The sequence below is a fragment of the Eschrichtius robustus genome, chromosome 6 (genome assembly GCF_028021215.1).
Source record: "Eschrichtius robustus isolate mEscRob2 chromosome 6, mEscRob2.pri, whole genome shotgun sequence".
Taxonomy (NCBI): Eukaryota; Metazoa; Chordata; class Mammalia; order Artiodactyla; family Eschrichtiidae; genus Eschrichtius; species Eschrichtius robustus.
Window position 1 is genome coordinate 22688673 of NC_090829.1, and position 24386 is coordinate 22713058.

General features: G+C 53.6%; 1 protein-coding gene across 1 annotated transcript in view; it reads left to right on the plus strand.

The window, feature by feature from the left end:
* The first annotated feature begins 3829 nt into the window (after positions 1-3829).
* SPSB4 (splA/ryanodine receptor domain and SOCS box containing 4) overlaps positions 3830-24386 on the plus strand; it is a 61034-nt gene continuing 40477 nt past the window's right edge. The window contains exon 1 of the mRNA XM_068547338.1: positions 3830-4546. Coding sequence (XP_068403439.1) covers positions 3853-4546 — 694 coding nt within the window. The 5' untranslated portion in view covers positions 3830-3852. The remainder of the gene's footprint in view (positions 4547-24386) is intronic.

Here is a 24386-nt window from a genome sequence, read left to right on the forward strand (position 1 = left end):
CAGTTGTTCTGCTATTGATTCCTTCTAGTGTAGTTTTCATTTCAGTTATTGTATTGTTCATCTCTGTTTGTTCTTTAATTCTTCTAGGTCTTTGTTAAACATTTCTTGCATCTTCTTGATCTTTGCCTCCATTCTTATTCCGAGGTCCTGGATCATCTTCACTATCATTATTCTGAATTCTTTTTCTGGAAGGTTGCCTATCTCCACTTCATTTAGTTGTTTTTCTGGGGTTTTATCTTGTTGCTTCATCTGGTACATAGCCCTCTGCCTTTTCATCTTGTCTCTCTTTCTGTGAATGTGGTTTTTGTTCCACAGGCTGCAGGATTGTATTTCTTTTTGCTTCTGCTGTCTGCCCTCTGGCGGATGAGGCTAAGGGGCTAAGAGGCTAAGAGGCTTGTGTAAGTTTCCTGATGGGAGGGACTGGTGGTGGGTAGAGCTGACTGTTGCTCTGGTGGGCAGAGTTCAGTAAAACTTTAATCCACTTGACTGCTGATGGGTGGGGCTGGGTTTCCTCCCTGTTGGCTGTTTGGCCTGAGGCAATCCAACACTGGAGCCTACCTGGGCTCTGTGGTGGGGCTAATGGTGGACTCAGGGAGGGCTTACGCCAAGGAGTACTCCCCAGAACTTCTGCTGCCAGTGTCCTTGTCCCCACGGTGAGCCACAGCCACCCCCCGCCTCTGCAGTAGACCCTCCAACACTAGCAGGTAGGTCTGGTTCAGTCTCCCCTGGGGTCACTGCTCCTTCCCCTGGGTCCCGATGCGCACACTACTTTGTGTGTGCCCTCCAAGAGTGGAGTCTCTGTTTCCTGCAGTCCTGTCGATGTCCTGTAATCAAATCCTGCTAGCCTTCAAAGTCTGATTCTCTAGGAATTCATCCTCTCGTTGCTGGACCCGCAGGTTGGGAAGCCTGACGTGGGGCTCAGAACCTTCACTCCAGTGGGTGGACTTCTGTGGTATAAGTGTTCTCCAGTCTGTGAGTCACCCACCCAGCAGTTATGGGATTTGATTTTACTGTGATTGCGCCCCTCCTACCATCTCATTGTGGCTTCTCCTTTGGCTTTGGATGTGGGGTATCTTTTTTGGTGAGTTCCAGTGTCTTCCTGTCGACGACTGTCCAGCAGCTAGTTGTGATTCTGGTGTTCTCATAAGAGGATGTGAGAGCACGTCCTGCTACTCCGCCATCTTGGTTCCTAGTCTCTATTGCTTCTTAAAGCAAAATCTTTCAGTATGGTCTGTTTTATTTTGTGTTCTTTTTGACAATTTGGAAGATCTGTATTTTATTCTTCTGGAGTTCTTCTGGAGGTTGCCTTTGTAACTATGTAAAAATGTATTTAATCCTTTTTTTTTTTTTTTTTAGGCTGTACTAGTTGTCTCCCTTCTGAAATAAGTGATCACAAAATTAGTTTACAAATTTGCTCACAATTTTTATCTGCTTTGTGACAGCTTTTTCTTCTGGTGAGTTTTCTTGGCTTACCATATTTTTTCCTGTTCTGTTCCTCCTCTATTTCTTTTCCAGCATCTTTGACTACATCATGTGCTGGTTCCTAGTTGGAAGAGGCGGACCTTCCTGGATCAGCATTTTGCAGGGGATGCATGCAAAGGAGATGCCAGGAGGTATTTTAGGAGAGCAGGATTGCTCCCTGGTTCCTGGTAACTCTGTTCACAGGACTGTGGCAGTGATTTCTTTCAGCTTCTACCCAGTCAGCAGAGATCTGCAGCCCTGGGCTTCCCCCAGTCCAGGCGCTTCTCCCACTCTGCCTCAGCAGCACACTGCTTCCTGTGAAGATGGCAGACCTGTAAAGTTTTCTCTATTAGCCCTGCCCTCCTCTTTCCCCACAGTGTCAGAGGCAGCTCCCACTGCTAGACCGCATACCCTGTTCCCATTGTTCCTGATTAGGAATCATTGGTTTTCTCCTTCAGGGAGTGCCAGCTACTGGCTGGCTCTGCCATCTTCAACTGAGATCTGCAGCCACAGGTGTCTTCTGTAGGTGTTTTCTCACACCTCGTTTGATCTTCACTGGTTTTGGCAGCCCTTGACCATTTTTTTGGCAGCCTTTCTTTATAAGTTGTGGTTGGATTACAAATGTGTTCTAGTTTTGCTGAAGACAAAATTTGCATTCCTCTTTCTCTTTCTCCTTTATTTTGGGTGATTTTGGATATGAAAAGGAGTAACTATTCTGCTATCTTAGAACTGTCTAGTGTTGTAAATTTTTATGTATTCTGGTATTTCCTTAAACATTAGCCAGAACTCTCTGGATAGGGTCAGCATGAGCTGAAGCTGGGGTCTGACAGTAGAAAGGAAAGAAAATAGGAGTCGAGAATAAAATTGGAGGGTTAAAAAAGCAATGCATACTATTGCTGCCTGTGCTGTATGGCACTTTGGCGGGGATTGTGCCACTATTTGGGTGGGAGGTCATGGCCAGGCAGAGCAGGGCATGAAAAACATCTGCCTCCTGGTCTATCTCAGGGAAAGCCTAGGAGCTCTCAGACCAGGGAGGGGAGGACACACACCTCTGCTCTGGACAGGTTGCAGGGCTCAGCTCTCCATCTCTCCCCACACCCGGGGCCCATCCAAACAGCCCAAGCACCCTGGATTCTGACTAGTCTCTTAGTGATGGTGGCCAAGTCCTGAAAACCAGGATCTTGTCTCAGAGGAGGCTGCCCAGGGTCAATGCTGTTAACTATGTTTATATGCCTAAAGAAAGAGCTTGCCCATCCAAAGGGAAGGTGTATATGCAGGATACCCAGAAGATAGAGCCAGAGAGGAAAACCTGCCCACAGAATCTCAGGCTTGACTTTTGGTATTGTCTCTTAGCTTCCCACACCACCTGGAGGGAGCATTTTATCCCCATTTAACAAATGAGGAAACTGGAGTCTTAGAGAGGCTAAGAGACCTTCCTGTGGACACACAGCTAAGAGATGGAGAGAGGGATTTGCATATACTTCTCACTGGCTCCAGAGTCTGGACATCAACTCTCTCATCCCCCTGCCTCCAACTCACCTTCCCATGGAGACCCCACCCCATCCTCAGATGGTTATCTTATGTCCATGTCCACGTGCCTGGGTGACCTTGGTGGATCCTTGCTCAGTGTCTGGCTTCTCAAGCCTGGCTGCACTTTAAATGCTGTTTAAGCTCCCCAGGGCAGCCAGGGATGGGAACCAGTGGGCCACACCCTAAACATCTTTGACCCCCTGTCTTGGGCACTCTGTCCCCCCAACCTTGGCACAGGGCTTGTTTCTTGGGACCAAATGCATTGGGGTTCTCTATGTTCCGTGATCTTGAGCAAATCACAACTTCTCTGGGCTCAGTCCTTATTTCTAAAATAAAATTGCCTGTGACTGCTCTAAGATCCGAACACGGACTCTGAAGCCAGATGCCCTCAGTGTGAATCTGGGCTCAGTCCCTTCTTAACCGTGGGACGTTGGTTAATTACTTATCTCCTCTATGCTCTTTACTTTTCTCATCTATAAAATGGGAATAATAATGAATGTCTTATAGGGAGGTCTTAAGGATTAAATGAGCTAATAAATATGAATCACTTAAAACAGTGTCTGGCATATGGCAAGTTCTAGATAAGTGCCAGATATCATTCGATTCATTAGTTATTATTAGTAATGCATGCCCAGGGCCCAGCCAAGGCATGGGCATAAGTGGCTGTCGAGGTTGCTGTAGTAACCCGCGTCCTTTGCTTCCTTCCAGGAGCTTGGGCCCCTGCCCCAGCCCCGTAGAGGCTGTGGACGTGTACGGTCCGGAAGCCTGGTTTCCAGCCCCGTGGCCCATCCCTGGCTGCGGGGAGCGGAAGCACCCACGAGGTAGCGGTGGCCCGCAGCGGCCCCGTCCCGGCAGCGAGCCATGGGCCAGAAGCTCTCGGGGAGCCTCAAGTCGGTGGAGGTGCGAGAGCCGGCGCTGCGGCCGGCCAAGCGCGAGCTGCGGGGAGCGGAGCCGGGGCGGCCGGCGCGGCTGGACCAGCTGCTGGACATGCCGGCGGCGGGGCTGGCGGTGCAGCTGCGCCACGCGTGGAACCCCGAGGACCGCTCGCTCAACGTCTTCGTCAAGGATGACGACCGGCTCACCTTCCACCGGCACCCGGTGGCGCAGAGCACGGACGGCATCCGCGGCAAGGTGGGCCACGCCCGCGGCCTGCACGCCTGGCAGATCCGCTGGCCGGCGCGGCAGCGGGGCACACACGCTGTGGTGGGCGTGGCCACGGCGCGGGCCCCGCTGCACTCGGTGGGCTACACGGCGCTGGTGGGCAGCGACGCCGAGTCCTGGGGCTGGGATCTGGGCCGCAGCCGCCTCTACCACGACGGCAAGAACCGACCCGGCGTGGCCTACCCCGCCTTCCTGGGGCCCGAGGAGGCCTTCGCGCTGCCCGACTCGCTGCTCGTGGTGCTGGACATGGACGAGGGCACACTCAGCTTCGTCGTGGACGGCCAGTACCTGGGCGTGGCCTTCCGTGGCCTCAAGGGCAAGAAGCTTTACCCGGTGGTGAGTGCCGTGTGGGGCCACTGTGAAGTCACCATGCGCTACATCAATGGCCTTGACCGTAAGTGCAGCCTGCTGAGGGGGGAAGGGGTGGGCACGGGTGGGTCCGGAGGCTGCCTGTCCCAGGCAGAACTCAGGGGGGAGGCGGGGGAAATCAGGTGAGGCCCCATCCTCCATCAGCACTTGGGATAATCCTGCGGTGTGAACTCGTGGTGAGGACGTGGACTCTGAGGCCAGGCTCCTGGGTTTGGACCTTGACTCTTTTTTGCTCGCTGGGTGATCTTGGCGTGCGCCTCAGTTTCCCTTTCTGCAATAGTGGCTCAATGATAGTAATCTAGGTCCGCGTTGTTGTGAGAAATCAAATAAGATAATAATATATGTGAAGTGCTTAGGACAGTGCTTAGAACTGGCGCCTAGTAAGTGATTTGGGTGTTGATGCTAATTACGAACGTTTCAGTCTCTGTAAGGGTTGTGCAAAACGATGTCTCCTGTGCTCCTGGCTTCAAGTTCACAGTGGGAGGAGAGTGACAAGTAGAAGACACAGTCCCTGCACTTGAATCCCATGCACTCGAGTTACTGATAAATAATAAGTAGTGATAACTATCATTTATTGAACGCCTACTGTATGCAGGGGCTGAACACTCAAATCTAGGTCTTCCTGCTGAACTCTCTGTTAAAGGGGGCATCTAGCTGATTATTGCCTCATGGGAATGAGAGCCACGAGTTGTGGAATCTTCTGATTTCTTTCACGAGGACCCAGAAATCTAGATTTTGTGTGAACTATTCCAATTTTTTTTTTTTAAACATACCTTAATCCTATGTTCTTTTTTATTTATTTATTTATTTATTTATTTATTTATTTATTTATTTATTTATTTATTTATTTATGGCTGTGTTGGGTCTTCGTTTCTGTGCGAGGGCTTTCTCTAGTTGCGGCGAGCGGGGGCCACTCTTCATCGCGGTGCGCGGGCCTCTCATTATCGCGGCCTCTCTTGTTGCGGAGCACAGGCTCCAGACGCACAGGCTCAGTAATTGTGGCTCACGGGCTTAGTTGCTCCGCGGCATGTGGGATCTTCCCAGACCAGGGCTCGAACCCGTGTCCCCTGCATTGGCAGGCAGATTCTCAACCGCTGCGCCACCAGGGAAGCCCCTATTCCAATTTTTAACGTTGGCAGCTGCTTAAGACACCGTGTGGACACACAAAACGCCCTCGCAGGTTGCACATAAGCCCACAGGCTGCTGTGTTTGACTGCTGACAACTCTAAGGCCTCCTCTCATTTAATATACACAACCATCCTGTGAGGCAGCTTAAAAATCCTAGTAACGAAAATAGTTACTGGTTTTAGGAGGGAGTCACTTAGGGAGGCAGGGTGGCCTCTGGACCACAGGTGCATGTGGCCGCCTGTCCTGTGTTGAATCCCAGCCGAGTGGGGCCTGGAGTCAGTCACCTGTGAGCTTGCACACACCTCATCCAAACAGACTTCCTGCCACACCCCTGACGAAGGTCCCAGAGGTGGGCGCTTAAAGCCAGAATTCCAGCGTATTCATTTTAAATGAGAGATATAGTTGCCCCCCTTCAGAGGAGAGAAACTGGAGAGCAGAGCTACGGAGAACCAGAACCCGGACCTCCCCAGGTCTGTCAGCCTCCGAAGCCCACTCTTTTCCCATGCTCCCGCCTTTAGCTGAGGGGCTGAGAGTGACACTCCAGAAAAGAGGTCAAGAACAAGATTTTACTCAAGTAAAAATTGACATTGACTCAGGTTAGCGTGGGTTGACCATTTTCAAGGGTGACAGACCACCAGAAAGGGGCTGGTGTGCTCCACTCTGTGGTATCATTGGCGACACTTTTGCTCATATTTCATTTCCATAGTTGTTGGACTCGGGTGGCCATTGAATGGCAAAGTGGCCTGTTTTCTCTGATTAACTGGTTACATAAAGAGAGGTGAGTGTGTCCTGAATCGGGCTAGCTTAGTCGCCGCAGTGCCTTGTGGAGAATGTTGAGAACCCTCAAAGACATGGCGACCAGGCAAACCCCAGTGCTTAGAAAACCAACGGCAACAACAAACGCTCTTTTTAAATGGAATTGGAAAATCTACTTGCCAGAACTGATCACTGGACTACAAGGATGGCCTTGGTGTACCAAGGCTCTGGGGTCTGACATGCCTCATTTCCCACTGCATCCCCAATGCTCAGTGGTTTTGTGTCTTTGGTGAGTCACTCTAATGCTTTAGGGCTCGTTTTACTCATCTGTAAAATGGGACAGTATCAGGTCCCTTTCACAGCTGCTGTGAGATCTTGTGTGACGGCACCAATAATATGGTAGCTGGGATTAAAGGCTGGCACTGATACCCAGAGGAATTACCTGAGCCAACCACTGGGGCCCCAAGGTGGGCTTCCTCTTGGGTATTGATTCACACTTGGATTATTGTCTGTTGCTTGGTTTACTGGAACAAAACTAAGGTGCTAACAAGGTTGCAGCCAGTGGCTCCCCCACGAAGGATAGGATCAAGAGCATTCAAGCCATGGTGTTCTGCTTGGTGTGCTGCTGAGGATAGAGGCTGGGTGGGAGAGGACAGTCGTGATCAGAGCATTTTGAGCTCTTGGATCCTTCAGGTGGCTGGAGACGCTTGGTGAGACTGAAACTTGGAGCATTCTATCCTCCCTGTTGGCAGTGATTTTTTCAGGTTGGCTGAGGCTAGAAAGCCCATCCAGGAGGCAAGGGGAGGCAAGGCCAGGATGTCATATGATGCGAGCCTGTGGCATCTCCTGTTGGGTGACAGGATTGGCTTGAGTGCTATGGTGCTGGCCCCTTCTCCAGATAGGAGTGATGTTCTCTATCTTGGGCAGGGTGTGATTGCAGAAAGGGGGAGCTCAGCTTTTTTGAACAAGCCCTGACTGCAGGGTGAGCCACCAAAGAACAGGCTGAGGGGAGTCTGACGGGCTGGTTGGGAAGGGACTGTGTGATGCCTGTAGCTAGTGACCTGGGCTGAAGTCCAGTGGATCCCTGGACACCGAGAAGGGTTTGGCCCTAGGGAGTCCCTGGGCAGGTAGGGTGACCCAAGGTGGAATTCTGTGCATGAAAAGAATTCTGAGCCAACACTGGTTGTGGACACGAAGGTCGGTCCCCAAATTCAGACCCAGCAAGGGGGTTAGGGGACCACATTTAGAGACAGGTTCTAGAGCAGAAAGGCAGGGCTGCTCTCTGGGGTTGCTTCCCCACAAGGCCATGGGGGGTAGAACAGATGGGGTTAGAGTGTGGTCCCAGGACTCACCAGGAGGCCCTGGACGATGATTACCTCCTCGCTCTGGACCTTAGTGTTCTCCTTTGTAAAACAGGCATGATAAAGCTCGCCAGCACAGAGCAGGCCCACAGCGACTGGTGCTCGCTGCTTTGACTAACTAGGTGAGCTGGGCCAGGTCCGGGGCTTCACCTATGGATAAAAACAAAAGTGGCCTCAATAAGAGGCTTCCCTTCTAATGGGTAGGAAGGAAGTTAATGGGCATGGTTTTCTCAATTTTTGATTTTTATGACTATGAAAGCAAGACTTAGAAAGAGCTAACTGCCTGTAACTCTGAAGTATGTGTTTGTGGAGGTTAATGGGCATGGTTTTCTCCATTTTTGATTTTTATGACTATGAAAGCAAGACTTAGAAAGAGCTAACTGTCTGTAACTCTAAAGTGTGTGTCTGTGGAGGACAAGAGCTCCTGGAAGTGCATTTTCCTATTACGAATGTGTTCTTTGGCTACACCATGGAACGAAACAGCTCAGAATCTTGGGGCGTTTACAGTAAAGAGCTGCAGGACGCCCAGGGGCTCTGCCATCTGAGTGAGCTGGGAAGTGCAGAACCGAGGCCAGGCAAACAGGCCAGCTGGCTCCGGATGACTGGGTCCCGGGTCAAATAATAACAGCACCACACTAACAAACACTTCTCTGATACTTAGTCTGTGCTGGGCTAGATTCTAAGCACTTTACAAATTTTAATTCATTTAAGCCTTGTAACAACTCTTTGAGCTAATACCTTTATTAGCATCTTCATTTTCCGTTGAAGAAATTGAAGCCCAGAGAGCTTGAATAATTTGCTCAAGGTCACACAGCTAATAACTGGATCAAACTGAGGCACACTGGCTTAGTGGGTCCCTTGTGGAGATGTTTATAGACCAGGCAGGAAGAGAAGGAATAGGAGAGGCTGCTTCACCGGGCTGGGCGGCCACTTAGCAAAGGACTGGACCCTTTCCTTCAGCGGTGAGTTTGGAGGAAGCCCTGAGATGCTGTCCCTCCCCCCGGTTTCACCTCCAGCCCTCAAAGCTCTTGGCTGAGCACAGCACTCCGCGGGGCGTTCTGAAAAGCTAGTTGAGTAAAGACAGTCCCAGCGGGGGCTGTGAATCAGGCATCCTTTGGCCGCTAACAGGAGAATGTCACTGAAAATGTCCCAACTGCTGTGAGGGTGGCCCGTGGGGTGGGCCAGGCCTTTGGAATCGGCTCCGGGCTGGTTTCCGGAATTGCCCCCCAGCCCCTGGCTCCTCCTTCCACATGCTGGCGGCCAGGAGGGCTGACAGAGCGGCTTTGTCTCCTGTCTTGGGAGTTCTTGTGGTAGTGAGTAGTACGTGAGTGACACAGGAAGAGGAGAGGGGACCCTGGACGGAGCAGCTTTGATTTGAGGGTCATAATAATTATACGTTTGGGGGAATCCACCCAAGTTCTGTGCCCTGGGCCAAGTGTTTTACTCATTTTCTTTTTTTTTCAGCCCACGCAATAAACCTTGAGGCAATGTAATTGTTATTAAACCCATCTTATAGATGAGGAAACTGACTCTTGGAGAGGTGAAGAGTTAGCCCAAGGCCACACGGCTAGCCAGTGGCAGAGCTGCCCTGAAACCCAGGTCATCGTGACCACTCCCGTGCCTCCTGCTACCTGGGCCGGCCCTGCTGCCTCCACTCTGCCCGCCGATTCCAAGGAGCAGGTGTCCGAGCCCAGGGCTGACTCAGCGGGGGTTAGGGAGCGGGACCCCAGGATCTCAGGCCCAGTGGGCAGGGAAGCCTTCTCCACCTGCTTCGAGCCAGGGAAACTGTCGTTCCAGACGTCATTCCTAGATGGTTTAATTGATCTGCCAACAAGCATTTATTGGCGCATCAGCTCAGCAGAGGAGGCTGGCGACCAGCCAAGGCTTCTGGTACTGCTGAAGGCCAGAGAGAGTTTTCTACCGGGATGGCTGCAAGCACACCGTCGCCTTGCCAGAGCTGTCTGCACTGCACTCACGACCTTCCTGCCCAGCTCCCCCGTGTCTCCTGGGTGGCACCATCCTCTGGACTCTGCTCCCCCTCCCTCCTGAGCCAGGTCCAGGCCTGGTCTCCCCTTTGCCCCGCACCCTATCATTCTGCCCTGACTCCGGCTCACCACAGCCCTCAGCCCAGGGCTCTGTCCCCTGCACCCCCAATTCAAGGCTGAGTCCTCCTCCTACCCCACCCTCCAATCGCCGCTTTGCCCCAGTCACTCACTTTTCCACATGTGTATGCCTTCTTTCCCCAGGTGGGTGTGCAGTTCCCCAGGGCACAGATGGTCAGCCAGGAGGCATGTGTGGGGAAGCGGGCAGACTGGGGACTTTAAAATACTTTTGAAAGGTAAATGATGCATGTGGCAACAAATAGCAGCGCTACAAAAGCGTGCCTGGTGAAGTACCTCCACCCCGAAGCTCCCCAGCCTCTCTTCCTGCTGGTAACCCCCATTATCACTTTCTCCTACGTCCTTCCAGAATTTTATGACAGAGAAGTTTCAGGCAAATGTGATCATACTGTGAACATTGCTCTGCATCTCGTTTTCCCCCTTAATAGATCTTGGTGATTGTTTCATATGATTAACGTAGAGCTGCCTCATTCCTTATTAACAGCTGCATGGGTTTCCATGGTATGGTTGTATCATAATTGGATTATCCAGACCCTTATTTTTGGACATGTAGGCAGTTTCCAGTCTTTGAGAATGAACTTTTGATCCTGATTGGAATTTTATTTCTGCCCCCTGCTGGCTAATTGACATCCTCAAGCCTTTGTTTTGCCATCTGTGCAGTGGGAATAATTATACGTACCTTGCGGAGTTGGTGAGTATTAAGATTGATGCAGAAACGCAGCGTGGTCCAGCATGTGGCTCACGTTAGGTGCCGGGTGGAGGGGAGCTGTTGATATCACACACTTAACCTGCATTATTGATTGTGCTGTGCCCACTGCTGAGCTCGTCTTGGGCACCCGAAGAACGCTTGTGAAAGATTTGGTTTCTGATTTAAAATACGGCACAATCACATTAATTTGCAATTAAGACGGCTTCAGACTCATTGTTGGACTATGGTCATTTGAGATATATAATTCAGTCTGTCCTTACATGGGGTGCATGTCAGCACAGTGAGACCCCTGGACCCCTTACTTGCACAGAGCAGGTTCATAAGAGGTGTGTTTTGCTGTTTTGTTATTGCTGCTGCTGCTACTGCTGAGGGTGGCAGTTCTTTGAGGCGGGACTGCATCCTAGCCTCCTCAGCCACCCTCATAGCAGAGTACATAGTAGGTGCTCAATAAGTGCATGTTTTCTCCATCGCAGCGGGACTGGAGTCATAGTTGCCTGGAACGAAGTGAGGCTGGCTCTGAGCTGTCACCCCCTGGAAGCCTGACCCCGGAGTGATCCACTTCCACCCCTCATTGTGCACCGTGCACAGCACGTCTGTCCCCACACCCGGGCCAAGCAGAGGCTGCATGATGGCCCAGCAATTCAATTCAGGATCTCAGCATTCAGAAACTGGCCCCTACCCTTTGTTTCCCACTAAAAAGGAACAGACTTGCAGCTGAAAAAAGGTTTCACTCAGACGCTGTGGCCCTGCTTTGAGGGTTTTTTCCCACATTTAACACAGTTACGAGTAGGTTCAGTCCAGGAAGTCCTGCCTGCAGAAGGGGGCTTTGAAACGCAGGCCCGTTTGGGACAGGTGTCACCGTGGGCCACCGCAGAGCTGCTGCCATCTTCCTCAGAGGGTCACAGCCTGGTGTCATGGGAAGAACTGCGGCTCAGGGGTCTCCCAGCCCCGGGCTCAGTCCCGACTTGGCTGCTAGTTGGCTGTGACCCTGAGCGAGTCACTTCACCCCTGAGCCTGTTTCCTCATCTGTAATAGTAATAGAAATTTACTTTGCCACGAGCCATCAGGATCGTGGGTCATATATAGAAAGTGACTAGGCTGGTGCCTGGCACATAGAAGGTACTGAAAAAGGTAGGTTTAAAAATTGCCGGTTGTAACTATTACAGCTCCTGTAGGTTGTTAAAGTTACTTAGTTATGTGTCATTAGATGTGGAAATAATTATTGTTATTAAATTTGGGTCCACATTGTGAACTCTGAAGGATTCCACACAAGGGAATACATTGGTTTGGGGAGGTTTTTGACTCTTTTCTCTTTAGGATACGTGAAGGAAATGCCACCTGAGGTTCAGAGGCCACTGTGAGTTTGTCACAAATGAGCTGGGAGCGCTCAGCCTTCCCTGTGAGCAGTTTTAAAGGCTTCCAGCTAAATGTCTGGCTCAAACACTCTGTAGCTCCTGGTGGTGACTTGCCTGGTGAGCGTGTGTTCAGCACGGATGTCCAAGCAAGTGGTGTCCTCGCCAGCTGTGCCCACATGTGTGTTCAGCAGGGATGGGCTGTGCAGTGGTGGGCCTGAGGATCAGCATCTGCCGCTGAACAGATGGTTGCTAGGCCTGGCTGCGGGCTGGCCGCCACTGGACCTTGGAGGAAAGGGAGTGAGGAAGAGACGGCCGGTCTCCATCTTTCTGGGACTAGCAGGGGTTGAAGGCAGGCCCCAGGCTTTAGGGCTGGAACGTGCCATTCAGCAGCCTGTGCAAGACCCACATTTTACAGGTGGGCGCTGAATGGACTAGAGAGCCGGGAGGACTTGCCCGAGGTCACCCGCTAATTAGCGGCAGAACCAGACTAAAACCCAGGCCTCCAATCCCTCCTTGACAGTGCACCTTGCCAGAAACAAGAGAGTAAGAATTCAGTGCAGTTTATGAGTCCATATTGAAAAGCCCGACATAGGTGAAGGAGGACGTAGGAGTTCAGGAGGAGAATGATGGGTGAGGGTGGAAGGGCCTTTGGAGCTTGGGTGGAATTTAGAATAGGTGCTCCCCACTCCCACATCCACACATAGGAAGACCTTCCATGGCCTCTCGGTGCCTCCCACGTGTCAGATACCCCCCTCCTGCTCAGACCACAGAACTAGGGGGGTTCAGCGCCGTCAGGACCAGACATAACTGATCTCTCCATTTACTACCTGGATGACCTGGGCATAGGTTTCCTAACTTCTCCGTCCTGTACAGTGGGTGTGATGCTGGGACTTCCCCATAGACTTGCTGTCGGCTGCGCACCTCAGACTTTCATGTGCCACTCACGTCAGCTGGGGATCTTGTTAAAAGCAGGTTCTGACTTAGCAGGTCTGGGGAGGGCCCCAGACTGCATTTCTGACCAGCCCCTGAGGATGCTAATGATGCAGCCTGTTGAGGCATCAGGCGGTCTGTTTAGCCGAAGGGTTTCCCGAAGCTGGTGTCGGCACTGCCACTGCATGGAAACACCCTTAAATACAGCACAGCCGGACCATTCGTTCTCACCCCTGCCGATGGGCGTCGGCGGGACTGGCGGGGGTGCCGCTGGGAGGGGGCATAGGGCAAGGCCTCCACGGCAGCTCGTCGCCCACTCCCCACCATCCCCCTGCCTCGCCCCACTCTGATCCTGCAGCCCAGCTGATCTGCCTGGGCCTGTGCCGACCTCATTATTGGAAATGGCCTGCTTCCCGCCCCCCCCCCCACCCCCCAGGCAAGGCCCAGGGTGGCCTAGCCTGGCTCTGCCCTCCGCCCCTCCCACCTGGCTGATGGGAGGGCAAGTCCTGTCCCTCAGCTGCCCAGCTGTGCCTTCTACATCCCCTCCCTTTCCCATCCAGCCCCACTTCCCTCATGTTCTCAGCTTTCCCAACCACCCCTGGACTCAGTTTATGGGACCCAAGTTCTCACAGTTGCTGGCGAGGGGTACCCAAGTGAATCCATACTGTTATCCATGAATTTCCCGCGAGGGCGACTTCATTTGGGAAGGGATTACCGCAAATAGAAACAGCTCTGTGTTAAACAGTCATCGCGTGAGCACTTAACAAGAGGCCAGGCGCTGCTCAGCATGGCGCGTGCGCCATCTGATTTAAACTGCCACAGCCCCATGCAAACGCCAGTGAGCGTTCTGTGCATGTTATCTCGTTCCATCCACGGATGACAGTGCAGTGCTCTCCCACTTCACTCGTGAGGAGACTGAGGCTGAGGGGGGACGAAGAGCCCGCTCGTGGCAGGAGCTTGGCAGGCAACCATCCGGCAACCTTGAACCCACGCCTCTCACCTCCGTGCCGCTCGGGGTCACGTGAGTCTGCCGTGGCTCTGTGGGTGGTCCCAGGCCTCGGCTTTCCTGTGCTCCGCAGAAGGGCTTCCCGACACTGGTGCCGGCAGCTCCCACTGCCACAGCCTGTGAACACCCTTAAATACCGCACAGCCGGATTATCCGTCCTCACCCCTGCCCGTGGGAGTGGGTGCTGCTGGGAAGGCAATGCACGGAGCAAAGCACATTTGCAGGAGGGTGTCTAAACCGCTGGGAGAGCAGACAGCCTGCTGGGCTATGCCTGCGGCCAGGGAGCCGGCTGATTCTCCCCGTCTCCTCACTTGGTTAAGGCCAGGGGGCGGTTAGCGTGAGTTATGGCCTAACCCAGACACTAATAAGGCTGCTTGTCTGAGGCCTTCCATAATTCAAGTTAAGGCTGTGCCGTTTAATGGCCCTTCTTCATCAGATCTTCCAGGACTTGGTGCCTCCTTAATGATTTATTTGCTTGGGATGAAATTAAGCCGAGACAGCGTGAGCTTGGAAAACACTGCCGAGCCGGTTCTCCCCAGTTCTTCATCCTCCGCAGCAGCTGCTTTCTATAAATAGAGCTGCGAGCCCCGCTTCGTGACCTGCCTGCTGGGAACCCCAACGGGTACAGGCTGCCCCATCCTGGGGCCCTGGGGCCCCACTTGACGAGGCACCTGAGGTCCCCATCTCTCACACCTCCAAGGCCCATGACCTCACCAGGGAGCACTGAGGGCCAGAGCTGCCAGCAGAGACATGTCCGTCTGGCTTTGGAGTCACTTAAGTACAAGCGTTGACCCATTTGGATCCATTTGAGTCAATCCATTTGGAGCCGCAGCGGCATTCCAGATCTTGTCCCATTTGTTGAGGTTTCTCCCTCAAAATGCATCCACGATGGTGTCCCAGGGTGAGGGCAGTTTTGCCCTAGTGTTTACTGAGGTGGACAGCTCGCTGCTTGTGGTCTGGGCCCTGCTGGGGGTGCCAGTGGGATCCCGGTCTTCTCCCTGAGGGGGGCTACCTCTGGTGTGAGGGGCCAGAGTCACAGCCCAGGGCCACTCACAAAGCTCACCCAGGGGCCAAGCATCGAGAAAAGGGGAGGGACGTTTAGTTGAGGCTCCCTTGGAAATCCAGACCCCAGGAGATCCAAGTTGCCTGAGGGAAGGGGTGAGCGTAAGGTTGCATGTGTAGTGGGTGGGTCCAGGAATGAGTTGCTCTCAGGCACCCCACTGCTGCCTCCGCTGCACGTCTGGCCCAGACCCACCCCGTCCACCTGTGCCCCACCTCTCCTATGTCATCTCTGTTCCCTCATAATTTGGGTATCCCTTGGGGTTAGCTCACCAGGGCCCTGACCCCTCCTTGGTCCCTGACCGCTTCCGCCTCGCTGTTAGCTGGCACGTTGTTTTCCCAGGTCTTGGTTTAAAGTCCTGAGCGTCTCTGATGGGTCAGCGCTTCTCAGGTGCAGACAGAGTTTCCCACCTGCCCTCTGATTGGTGCCTCTGGGTCGGGTCCCACCTGCTGGTTCCCTTAGTTGTGGGGAATCCTGGAGCTGGTCACTTGGCACACTTGCCTGGACCTCAGCGACCCTCAGGGAGAGTGGGAGAAACACAGATTCTGGCTGTCTCTGAATCCATGGGCCCTGGATTCAGAGTGAGTGTGTGTGTGTGTGTGTGTGTGTATTATAAGCTTCCCAGTTGATGATGCCATCAACCCAGCACTGGCTGGAAGTCAGCTCCTTGAGATGCCTGGCTGGAAGGAGGCTGCTGGGGTGAGTAGGGGTGCAGAGTCATGTAGTGAGGGGTTGCTGGTGGCTAAGCAGAGATGTCCCAGGTTTACAGGTACTAGTTGTTGGGAGGTGCTTGGAAAAGGTGGGGGGGGATAGGTCCTTGAAGGAGCACTGTACTAGGAGCCAGGAAACCTGGCTGGGCCCCTCCAGCTGGGCAACTGGCTGTGTGACCTTGGGCGAATCACCTCGCCTCTCTGTGCCTCTGTTTCTCCATCACAGGAAGGAAGGGATTAGACAAGATGGCCCGGAAGAGTCCATTATTCTTTGGTATCTAATATCCAGAGGCTGTCTGCACGTCTGATTTTTTGGATGACAAACTTTATACAGCTGTGCTGTGCAATACAGTAGCCACTAGCCACGTGTGGCTATTTACATTTAAGTTTAATGAAAATAAAGTTAAAAATCCAGCTTTTCCAGTTGCGGTAGCCACATTCGAGTACTCCGTAGCCGCGTGTGGCTGGTGGCTACCATATCGGACAGGGCAGATGTAGAACATTTCCATCCTCGCCCGAAACTCTAGTGGACAAGCTGCTTTAGAGCCACTGGGAGGACTGGGGAGCCTCACGGAGAGGGCGTTGGCCACCGTTTCCGTCATGGGGGCTCTTTCCATCTGGGGCTGCAAGGAGGTTCAGCTCTCCCATGAGTTAGTTATTCTAGGGCCCAGCTCAAGGATGGTGGGTCAGGAAGAAGATTCAGCACAGACGCCTGCGCAAGGGGAGGTGGGCAGCACACTACCAGGAATCCTTGGAGAACGTTGAAGGTCCTGGGTGGGGAGAGCCAGGAGGGGGGCAACACAGGAGGTATGCCAGGAATGCGAGGAGGAGGGCCTGGGGGACAGCAGGGGTCAGGAGCCCTGGTCGGGGGGAGGGGCAGCTGCACCAGAGAAGCAGGAGCCCAGGTACACCCAGCCGCAGGGTGGGGAAGCAGCAGAACCCCCTCGCTGGTCTGTGTCCTTGGGAGCATCCCTGAGCCCGCGGAGCCTCCACCTCGTGGGTGAAAGGGGAGGAATGAGAAAGAGGCTTGTTACAGAGATGAAATAAAACCAGACCCTTGAGATCCCTTCGTAAATGGTGGCCCGGATCGCGGTAGAGACTGCTTCACAAGGCACGGTTGAGTGTTTGTTTTGACTTGTGATCGTAGCTGCCCTCAGTGGTGATTTTAAGGTTCTGGGGTGTCTGTCCTGTCTCTCCATCTGGTCAGTAGGCTCTTTGGAGAAGCGGTGGGTGTGTTCTTCCCATGTCCCTGCAGCCCTGGGCACGCAGGCGGCTTCCGTCCGTTCTGTCCCACTGCAGCTGAACAGAACGGCACTGGTGGCCGCCATGCGGGGGCCGCTGGCTCTTCCTCCTTCCTCCTGACCTGGTGGCCCTTCGCCGGCGCGTACTCATGGCCCGGGAGTTGTCCAACACTTTCCTTGTCCCTGACACATGTGTGTGTCTGCCTGGGTCTGGTTGTCATTTTCTGACCCCAGCCCCGCCATGTATAAACAAACCAAGGGCAGAGGTCAAAGGCCAGAGCGGGGCTTTGCTGGCATCTCGCAAGGGGTGCACTTGGCAGGAAGTAGCCTGGTGTCTAGTTTCATGATGAAATGGGCTTTCATCTGCATTCCTCGCTGGGAGGTGACTTGACTGGCTGACTGTGGATGATGGATTGCCTGCTGCACCCCAGCCCTGGATGGGTTCATGGCTCAGGTCTGGCTCTGGCTTTTCATGAAGTCCCTACCAGGACACGCAGAACATAGAAAGGGGAGTTGATCCCCACCAGAGCCACCTGTCCCACCATATGGTTGGTGGGCTTCCCCACAGAAGTGGCTGTGAAGATAAGTCAAAGTAACCGTTTGCTAAACACTTCCCTGCCCCAAACTAAGTGCTTTATATATATGCAATTCCATTAAATCCTTTTTGGTGAGTCATGTTAACATCCCCATTTCATGGATAAGGAAACTGAGGCTGTGAGAGGCCAAATGGTCACCGGGTCAGAACTGGAATGTGGACCCTAGTCTCTCTGATTCCCAGGTTCAAATGTCCTGAAAGTCTCCTTCTTGCCTCTGGTATCTTCCATCTGATCACACTGAGGTTTTTCAACACCTGAAATGCTCCCTGCTCTCATTGTTTAGCCTCAGCGTGATGATCTGAACTTCTCTAGGTGTGGGCTTAGGGCCAGGTTTTGCAGAGCTGTGTGACCTGGGCCAGCCGCAGAACCCCTCTGAGCCCCAGGTGCCCTCACTAGACAGTGGGTGCACCTCACATATCCAAGAAACTGGAGTGGTGGGGTGCCAGGTACATGGAGGGGCCCAGGGGAACTGTGCTCCGTGGTTTCTGAGGAGACAGTCACTGCTGTCCCCATGCCACCCACCCTCACCACCCCCGGTAGGACCCTGGTGGTGCCTCCCTGGATCCCAGGACGTGTCCAGCAGAGCACATGGGAAAGGCATCAGCCCCGCGTGGGCCCCGTGTTCTCAGCCTTCTGAGAGCACAGCTGACTCTGCCCGGGGAAGTGAGGGCTCCTAGTTGCACCCCTTTCTCGGGGCAGACCCAAGGAGATGGACCTTGTATGTGGCCTCCCTCACCAGAGCCGGCTTCTCAGCACCTCTGTCACAAGAGTGGGCCCCCAGTGCTCAGGCCAGCATTCACATCTCACCAGGCAGATTTCACCTCCGCTTTTGCCTGTGTTGTGCCTCCTGCCTGGATGCCATCTTCTCCATCTCCATCTGCCCAGAGCTTTCCTTTCTCAAGGCTCAGAGAGATGCCAACTTCGTTTGTAAAGCGGTCCCTAAAGACCTCAGTCCATACTGACAGCTCTGCTCTGTGCTGCTGGAGTGCACTTGGGTGGATGGAGGGTGTGCGGGGCTTTACAACTCAGAAAACTTGAAGGCACGACCACATTCTTAGTGACCAGCCCTCCGACGCCTCTCTCCGTGGCTCCTCTTCCTTAGACTCTGGCCCCCCAGCTTACCTCTCCTCCTCTGAACTCCGGAATCCTCTGGGGTCCCTGCAGAGTAGAGGGAAAGGCTCTGAAGTCAGGCAGAAAGCCCGGGTTTGAATCCTAGCTCCGCCATTCCGGGCTGCGGCCTCTCTGTGCTTCCCCTTTGGTGTCATCACCTGCAAAGGGCGGCTAACGATGGCCGTGCTGGAGGGTGGCAGAGAGAGGGCAGGGAACCTGTCAGCTTGGCAAGCCCAGCTCAGCGCTGGAGGGGGGCTGCCCTGGAAGGCGCTCACGTGGATTCCCTTCCTCTCCCAGATAGGAACAGCCTGAGATATACAGCCCTGAGTAGACAGTGGGCACACAATAAAGACTTCTTGGCTCTTCCAATACTTTCTTTCGTGATGTTTCTCTGTTAAAAGCACCCTGAGGTGCTCGAGGCTGCGAGCAGAAGCGCGGTGCTCGCTCAGCCTCTGAGGGGGCCCCTGCCTGGCCCTTCCCTCCTCCTCCCCCCACACCCCTGCCCTGGCCTCCCTGTGCCCTCCCTCCATGCCACTCGGGCGGCTGCACCGGCCTATAAATCAAACCTGTCCCTGGAGACCTCTGACCCAAACCAGATGGCTGTACAACGCCAGCACAGAGTAGGCTCAGCTTCCAACAATGCCTGACCCGCCCCCTGCCTGACCTGGGGCCTTGGAGATTCTTTAGGCAGCTGCCCTGTCAGTCACTACCAATTGGTGATCCAGGCCTGGCAGCAGCTGGGGGCCATGACCTCAGAGAGACGCTTAAGAGACTGTCTTGGAGACATTCCATTAAGCCATATATAAAGATCTCTTGAGGGTTTGTGGTGTCTACTTTCTGTGCCACAGGCAGTAGCCTGGCCCAATAGCCTGAGCTGGTATGCTCTGTGCCACTGTCTGCCTCCTCCTCCTGGAAGTCTTCCCTGGCTAGAGCCACTGCTGGAGCTTCTGTAGCAGAGCCTGTCTGACCCTCCAGACACTCATTCAGACACTGTTCATTCTGTCTACAGCCTTTCACTGTGCTTCCTTGCCTGGGCCCATGGGGACGCTTGGACATTGCCTTGCTACCAGGAGCCCCCCGAGACAGCTATAGATAATTACAGGACAGGGTGAGCAGGGCACCCAGAGCACCATAAGAACTCAGAAGGTGGATGCACTATAGCCTGGGAATCCAGGACAGCTTCTCTAGGAGGAGCACTTGAGCTGTCTTGAAGGATGAGTTGGAGTTTGCCAACTAGAGGAGGGGGAGAGTGTGTTTCAGACAGAAGAACGGCATGCGGCAGGTACTGGCTCGGGGTGCAAAGCAGCTTGATAGATTCAGGGGCCTGCAAATTGGAGAGCATGCCAGAAGTACACCTGGAGGATGATTGAGGGTTAGAGGTATATCAGTATGAATTAGGTTTGATTGTGTGCAACCCCAAATCCCTAATAATAGGCTTAAACACGAGTAGAGGTTCATTTCTCTCTCACTTAAGACAAGTCTGGAAACAGGCAATCCAAGGATACTGTGGGGCTCCAGGAGGTGATCAGCGCCTCAGGCTCCACCTGCCTGCTGCTCTAGCTTCCCGGCTTGTGATTTTCGTTCTCTAAGTTACCTCATGGTCTCAAATGGCTGCCAGACCTCCAGCCTTGGCACCTACATTCCAGGAAGTAGGATGGGAAAAGAGCAGGAGGGCACACTGTCTCTCTTTAAAAGGATGTCTCAGAAATACCCTACTATGCTTCTGCTTATAGCTCAGTGGTTAAAACATCACATACCACTCTTAGCTGCAAGGAAGCTGAGAAATGTAGTTCTGACCAATAGGTGCTGACTAGAACATTGTTCTGCAAAGGATCCAGAGGCCCTGCCTTGCCTCTGTGGGAAAGAACACTGCTCGATTAATGATGTCTGCCTTCACTGCGGGCATGGAGCCAACAAGATGCATCCCAGTGTTTGTCTTGCTGGTCTGCCGCCAGAAGCTCCTCTCCCCAGGGATTCCCAAGGTGTTTGGTGCAATTCCTGCAACCAGAGCCAGGCACATGGTCAGCCACTCTCCAAAGCCCCAGAGCTGAGCAGAATTCTGGGTGAAGGGTTTCTTGGTGCTTTGCAGTCTGATTTTGTGTCTGATCTACAGCGTCCTTAAGGCAGCCATTGCGCTTCTGCAAGCCTAGAGTCTGCAGAATGGGCCGTGCCGTTAGAGCATGGCCTTGGAGGACAAGAAAGGAATACAGTGTCACTAAGGTAACTGCAGCCTCATCCCCCAGTGAGAGCTTTTCCAGAAGATAATAATAGAGAAAAAATTTGAGGAAAGTTCTGAGCCATTTTATTTCACAGCTGGAAATGCATTGTCTCCTGGTTTAATTTCACACCTGCTGTGTGTCAGAGCCCCAGTTTCCTTAGCTGTGAAATGGGGTTAATACTACCTGTCTTCAGGGGTTGCTGGAAGGATCACATGTAACAAAGGAAGGCAAAGCAGGGAAGAGACACAGAGGGTAGCAGTTAGGAGTACAGGCTCTGGCCTCAAACTGCCTGGGTTCCAATTCTGGCCTTGCTGCTGGTATATGTTACTTAACCTTGTGTAACCTTGTGTGTGATAACTTAACCTCTCAGTTCCTTTGTCTCCTTATCTGTGAAATGGCGAAGATGATAATAATAGTACCTACCTTGAAGGGCTGTTGTAAGGCCCATACGTGTCATAATATACACATAAAGGGCTTACACATCCGGCACACGGTGTGTGCGTGTAAGAGGTAACGGCTCTGAAGAGCAGTCTTTGTGACCAGGCAGGTGTGGGCTAGGATTCTGGGTAAATTACTCCTCTGGGTCTTAGCTTCCTCATTTGTAAAACAAGGCTAATAGGACCTGCCTTGCAGAGTGAGGATTAGTGACAGAATAGCTGTAAAGTGACACATAGGACACACTCAACGAGTCAGCACTATGGTGGCAATTATAATAATGAGACCGTGTCCCAGGCTCTGTTATCAGCATCTTTTCCTCCTAAGAACACTAGACAGCTAGGTTGCTAGTGACATTCCTCCTGGGAAAAGTGAGGCCTAGGGACTTGCCCAGGGTCACTCAGCTGGTGAAAAATGAAGCCGAGCTTTGACCTCCCGGGTCAGCTGACCCACAGCCCGTGCTGTCTTACGTGGGAACATTGGTCCTGAAGAGGAGCAGGCCTTGGGTTTAAGGGGGGGAAGGGCTGGGCGTGGAGGTTGCCCAGAGCTTCAGGGACAGCTGCCCCAGAGGTGCCATGCGACACAGAGGACCAGGGCTTCTGAGCCCTTGTAGTCAAATTCGCCTGCAGGACCCTGACCCTTGCTCGGAGCACGAGCTCTCTGGGCCTGTCTCGAAGAAGGGCTGTCCTCGTGGGACTCCCGTGGCAGGCAGTGTGGACGGCGGTGGGGCAGCAGGCGTGCAGCTCGCTCCCTCAGAGTTGAGATCCGCAGGTAGACAGTGGGAGGCGAGGGAGGGGCTGGAGGAGCATGTGAAAGCCAGGTGTCCAGAGGATTCCGCATTAGCGGGGTGGGGGGGGCGGATTGTGGACAGGGGGCAGACAGGACGCCAGCAGATGGTGGAGGGAGGTGGGCCCAGGGGAGGGACCCAGCAGGAGGCGAAAAGTGCCGGGTGTGCTCTTGGGGCCCCCAGTTTTGGGGTCCCAACAATGTCAGGCACCGTGGCAGCTGCTTCACATCCATGTCCTTGTTTGATCCCCAAATTGTCCTGGGGAGCAGGTGTGACGTACCCATTTTCCAGGTAAGGAAGCAGAGGCTCCAGAGGCGAAGGGGCTTGCCTGGGCTGGCCGGGGGCAGCAGAGCTGGACCTGGGCCCAGAGCCGAGTGCCAAGCCCACCTGCCGAGGCTGGCGGGGGTGGGCGGGTGGGGGGGAGGGATGGTGAGTGTCCCCAGCCACCTCCTTGAGGAGTCCCTGCCTTGTCTGTGGCGGGGACCCGGGTGCTGGGATACTTCTGCGCTTACAACCTTAAAGGATAGACTTTTCTTTAGGAAGCCAAAGTTTGGTCGTGCTCAGTGAGCAGGAAAATGGAAGTGACCCCGGGGCAGAGATTTAAGGCCCTGCTGGCCCCTTGGGCAGCACCGTGTTTAATAGCTGGGACGGAGGCGGCGGTGTCAGCGATAAATCCGCTCTGTGCCGTGAGGTGGGGGGCCGCCCTCCCCTCTGAGTTCCATCTGGACCTCAAACTCCTTCCCAAGCCTGGCTTGGAAGTGGGCCGGCGGCCGGCCATCCCCCTGCCCTGGACAGCTGAGCTGCTAGCACCAGCTCCAAGGGGAGGCGTCCCCCGTACTACATGGGGACACACAAAGAGGGCACAAAGTTACAGGGACCGCATTGACACACACTATAAAAAATGATGCTGGAAGGCTGTGCTCCAAGCAGGTTATCTAGGTGGCGGGAGAAGAGGTGAATTTCCTGCTTCTTTGTGCTTAATGTCCTTTCCAAATCAACACTTACAAAAGGATAGAACTGTGGAAAGTCTAACGCTTTCTAACCATCCCCATTTCCTATTTGAGTCCTGGGGTGCCCACCCCCCATCCCCTCCACCCCACAGTGGCAGGCAGTCCCAGGCCTGGTGCTTCCTGCAGGGCAGCACCATCCGCTCTGCTCTCCCCTGAGCTGCAGGTGGCCACGCAGCTGGGCACAGGTACAACCTTGAGGGCTCCCCTCAACCATTGGGAGCACAGGGGTCAGCGGATAAGTGTCCCTGGCTCCCCAGCCTCCAGTGGGGCAGCTCTGAGGCGCATTCTACACAGCTGCTCAGAGGGGCCGAGCACGAGCCCCCAGCTGTGTCCACTCATTAACACTCCCTCTCTAGTCTTCCTCCCTTTCCTGTTTCACTCTCCCCTCTCCCTCACTTTTATTTCCTGAGATTGCCTCCCCCCAAAACTACCGGCACCCAAAGCCTCGTCTCAGGGGAACCCCAACTAAGACAGGCCCACTCTGACCACTTTCTTGTAGAGCATCTCAGATGTGTTCTAGGCATACACAAGTGCATCTGTATCCGTATCCAAATACTGATTTCCAGATTCCTGTCTTGTTCTCTTTATGCTTATGCCATCTACTCAATAAATTTACTGAATAAACTAAAAAAAAAAAGAAATCCACAAATGGGACCATTCTGCAACGTGCTTCCTTCGTGACTGGATGAGACACTCAGGGGGATTTCAGGTGCCGGTCGGTGCACCTAGGAGCCTTTCCTGGCAACCTCGATCCTGTTTATGGGGGCACCCACATCCCCCAATAGTGGGACCAACCCCAGCTAGAGGTTACTGGTCCTCAAAGGAAAGGGAGTGTGGGACAAATCCTCCTCTTCGTCCAGCCGGTCAGTATGCACTGTCCAAACACTGGCTGAGCCTTCTCTGCCTCCCCCAGCAGGCCAGACCTGGGCAGCTGCAAAGATGGGCTGACATGGTCCAGTCCGTATGTCCAGCAAGAGTAGAACAGTCTAGTAGGAGCCCCAGGTTCCCACAGTCATCAGACAGGGACAGAGGGCACACAGGGGACGCAGATATCCAATCAGGGAGGGCTCTGCAGAGGAAGGGACTTCTGCCAGGTTGGGTAGAGCCTGAAGGAGCAAGGCAGGCCCTGGGGGCTGCTAGAGCGAAGGTGTGGAGGTGTGAAAGATGGGGTGGGGGGAGGGAGGGAGAGTAGGACGGTGAGCACATGGGGTGTTTCTAACAACTGACCCTGTCATTTTCCTCGACTGCAATGACTTCTTTACGCAGACTTTCACAAGCAGGTCTGTGTGTGCCAGCGGCCTCAGGGTCAGGAACCAGATGAGATGATGAATG